This window comes from Nicotiana attenuata, chromosome 4 (genome assembly GCF_001879085.1).
Source record: "Nicotiana attenuata strain UT chromosome 4, NIATTr2, whole genome shotgun sequence".
NCBI classification, from domain to species: Eukaryota; Viridiplantae; Streptophyta; class Magnoliopsida; order Solanales; family Solanaceae; genus Nicotiana; species Nicotiana attenuata.
The window spans coordinates 9079665-9084023 of NC_031992.1; the positions used below are offsets into that span (position 1 = coordinate 9079665).

At 34.2% G+C, this 4359-nt stretch overlaps 1 protein-coding gene across 1 annotated transcript; it reads right to left on the reverse strand.

Annotated features, from left to right (window-relative positions):
• LOC109224948 (40S ribosomal protein S16) lies at positions 3367 to 4107 on the reverse strand. Its single transcript, XM_019389522.1, has one exon. It carries the CDS (start codon positions 4013 to 4015, stop codon positions 3572 to 3574), a length of 444 nt encoding a protein of 147 aa, XP_019245067.1. The 5' UTR covers positions 4016 to 4107; the 3' UTR covers positions 3367 to 3571.

Consider the following 4359-nt stretch of genomic DNA (forward strand, 5'->3'; position numbering starts at 1 on the left):
ACTCAAACCTTAAACATATAGGGTAAAAAGGTTTCCTATGTGGTATAGGAATGTAAAAATTCCCAAAATTTAAGGTGTTTGGCCAAGCTTTTAGATGAAAAAAAGTGCTTTTGAGGAGAGGCAGAAGTAATTTTTGAGAAGCATAAAAAAGTAGTTTCTTTCCAAATTCACTTTTTTGAGAAGCACTTTTCAGAAAAATACACTTAGAAGCAGTTTTCAAAGGCTTGGCCAAATACTAATTACTACTCAAAAGTGTTTTTCAATTCAATTAGCCAAACACAAACTGCTTCTCACCAAAAGCACTTTTTTTAAAAGTACTTTTGAGAAAAGTACTTTCCAAAATAAGACAGACTATTACACCAACTTAATAAATACGTGATTAATATCCTCACATACACTATCATAGTTATAATAACAACAAACTAAATCCTAAACAAGTTGGGATCGACGATATGATTCATCATTTATTTTATTATTATTATCAAAATAAAATAATAATGCATGTAATATATATAATAGTAACAATAATAATAATAATAATAATAATAATAATAATAATAATAATAATAATAATGATTATTTTAGTATGTTTTGATTTAAGCAAATTTTTAATGTTGGTCAAAATATATTTAGCCTCTAATTAGTGACCTAAATTCAAACGATGAGAACACTAATATTGTTTATTTACAGGTTAGTTGTTATGAAACTATATTGAAGACTACAATTTGTAATTCCATTACAATTTTGATTTCCGAGCTATTAAAGTTAAAATTTGATCAATTTTGCTTGTTTTGTATTAATGATTAATAATGCTCGAATTTCCGAATAATTAGGAACAAAGTTCAGCCGTATAATCCAAAATGATAGCATAAATACAGATTGTAACAGTGGAGACTATCTTGGCTTGATGAATCGATCCCAGGTCATTTCTAGATGCGAATTTGATGAATATTTGTTGAGTAAGTAGACATTGAATATCGGATGGTTAAACAAAAAAATTATGATTTTACTACGTGGTCTTAGTAGGCTTTCTTATTTAAAACCGATATCTTGTATATTAATTTATTCCAATTGCTTTGAAAATAAATGGAAGGTAATTAAGAAGCCACCAACGCAACACTTTGAAATAGTTTTTGTAACTATTAAATCTTGATTATTTGTCTCTAATTGTAAAAAGGATATGGTCAGCAAGAAAAGATACTGAAACCGTCCGCGCTGTTAATGTAACTGAGTAATAATACTACCTTCTTCTAATATTACTTAATTTTGTGTATATTTTGTTTTTTAATAAGGAGCATAAGGTTTTGAACGACAAGGAACCCCTTTTCTAAGACTTAATTTTGATGCTTTCACTTTAACTTACAGACGGTGAATTGGGCACTAACAAGATAATGGAACTTAATTTCATGAATTACACTCCAGGTGATTATTACATTAATACAACATTCTTCAAATATTAATGAAACAAATTGGGTATATAGAATAAAATTTCCATAAGTTTAGTTTAAAGTATATAATATACTGGTATTTGTTTATACAGCTACGCACTAGACTGTAGAATTGAACAAAATTAGAGAAACAAAATAGTAAATCAAACATAGCATACATTTATACGTTGCATATATGACTTCTCACGCATCGAAAAGGATTACATACGTAATTCCTAGATTCTAATTCTCATATCAACAGCCCATACTGCAATACATATATTGTTGTAACAGACAACCTGGTTGGAGCTTATTCGTCCTGGACACACACACAAAGAGATCGAAAGGGGGGTTTGTTATTAGTTGATCCAATAAAACTATCACAATGAGCTCCCCTCTTAACTCAAGGAAGATATTAACAACAATCAAGGAGAGAAACAATGTTGCATCCAGCATCTATAGGAGTATTTGCATCTCACAATAAAGTTAAAGTCATGGTCCAGTTTCCAAATAATCCGTATTCTCGCGCAGACTGGACCTACATTTTTCAAGGTAACAAAAACTATGGACCATTTCCATTATTGTGTATCTAAACCCAAAAGCCAGTTGAACTTTATGGCAAAATAAGCAAATACAGCTGAAGTCATAATATGGAAGTATGGGAATTCTGAATGCCACCAATGGACTTACATGAGTTGAGATGGTTAGTTCATAGCTCTAGATTTAATCTAGGATCATCAAAGAGACTGAATTTGGCAGAGGAATCACTGTGTATTAGATAAATTGTGTGCTAAAGTAATAACCAAAAAGAAAGATTGTGTGAAAGTAATAAGACAAAGCATTATTGAGCAAAACTCCCTACAGGGTTAAAATCATCAGTAAGCCATGGGGAAAGAAGTATGCAACTGCACAAATCTCAGTTTCCAGCTTTCTTAGCATTATCACCAAAAAGATTGCACACTCATTTAACTTGTTTCAACACATTACTACAGGAAAAATGAGATCTAACATATATAACTCCACCAAGGAACATGCTGGAAGAACAAATACAAATAAGAACTAATAATGATAATACAGAACAATCTGCCCAAGTACGGTAGGAAATGAGGAAGAGCCAATAGGCAAACAAATGGAAAAGGCTTTCAGTAAAGGAAATCATGGCAAAGAACTTAATACTTTTAAGATCGGGCACCTACACTTGAAGGTTGTAAATACATGCTAATGAGACGGTGGAACAACTTGTTATGTAATGGGCTAGTTACATTCCTATTTTTCTTCAAATCAAAAGTGAAACAATCCCATATACTAATGAATTTCCAGGACGTTGGATTCTTATGTCCAAGACATTAGTATAGGTATTAAATTCCTGTCTGAAGAAACTAAGGGGTTCCTAGAATTCAGCATAACTGACATTCGTGTTTTTTGACAACTGAGAGTGAACCCAAGTTCAAGCATATTAAAACAGGTTAGTAGACATGCCCTGCTACGTTGTCAAAGCTTCACTTCTATATACATAAAGCAATACATGTAACTAGGGTAGTATAAACAGGTCATAGTATGAAGGGAACCCTTTCTTCACCTGAAAACTCATAAAATGGTAGCAAATCAACAGGCATATACCACACTCAGTTAGGGTGGTTCATCTATATTATTCTGCTCTACTCAGGTCTAATCCCAATACTATATAATCATTCTTTCAAGGCAAATTAAGGGTCTCCTATTCTCAGACTAATCCATAAATAATAATTTACAGGAATAAATAAGGAGTCTGGGGAACCGACAACCATTACAGACTAATTGAATATCGACATTCTCGATATTGCGGGATAATGTTCCGTATACCTTTGCTCAAGGGGAATGACCTTTTCTCCAGTTTCCTAATTAACAAAAATATCAATTTAGCTACAAGTAGGCCACATAGCATAACAGAAATTCTACATTCGCATTTAAAAGCACAATTCATTGCATTCATATTTCATAGCATAAAACCATTACCATGTGAAACAGCTACATTAACGTTTATCAAAATCCAAAACTTTCTCAGATAGCAGTAAATCCATAACAATTCCTAAACCAAAACCATACTTAAATTCAAACAGTACCAACAGCAATAAAAACAGATACCATAAATTGAAATAGGAATTTTAACGGTAAGATTTCTGGAACCTAGCACGAGCACCACGACCACCAAACTTCTTAGGCTCACACCTTCTCGGATCAGCAACAAGCAAAGTCCTGTCGTACCTAACCAAAATATCCTTAATCTCCTTCTTCTGCTGTTCATCCACATACTTCTGGTAAAACGCAACGAGAGCCTTCGCTATCGACTGACGAATAGCGTAGATCTGAGAAGTGTGACCTCCTCCTTTCACGCGGATTCGCATGTCGACTCCGGCGAATCGGTGGCGACCTAAGAGGAGGATTGGTTCGAAGGCTTTGTAACGGAGAATTTCGGGTTGAACGAGCTCGATTGGTACACCGTTGATCTTAATCAGGCCGCGGCCGCGCTTGCAGTGTGTTACTGCTACCGCCGTCTTCTTTCGTCCGAAACATTGCACTGATTCCACAGCCGCTGGTGCCGCGTTCATTGTTCTGCTTTTGTTAGGTTTGCTCCCACTCTTCTGCTGGAAAATGGCCTAACCTAAAATGAAATTACCTGAGGTTTTAGTAGATGGAGGGATACAATGTTATATATATATGTATGAATTAGATTAGGGTTTTGTATTGGGCTCGTTGAAGAAATGGGCCCACTGGTTTATGTTAGACTCGTCACGGCTTTTGGATCATCAAATTGGGCTTTCTAGTCTCAAAGTCTTTTTCTCTTGAATAATGGGGCCTATGTCAGTAGAACAAGTGAGGAAAAGTTTTATTCATTATACTAGCAATTCAAGAAGTGAGAGAGATAAGATGAAGTGAAAATAGCACGCGCTAG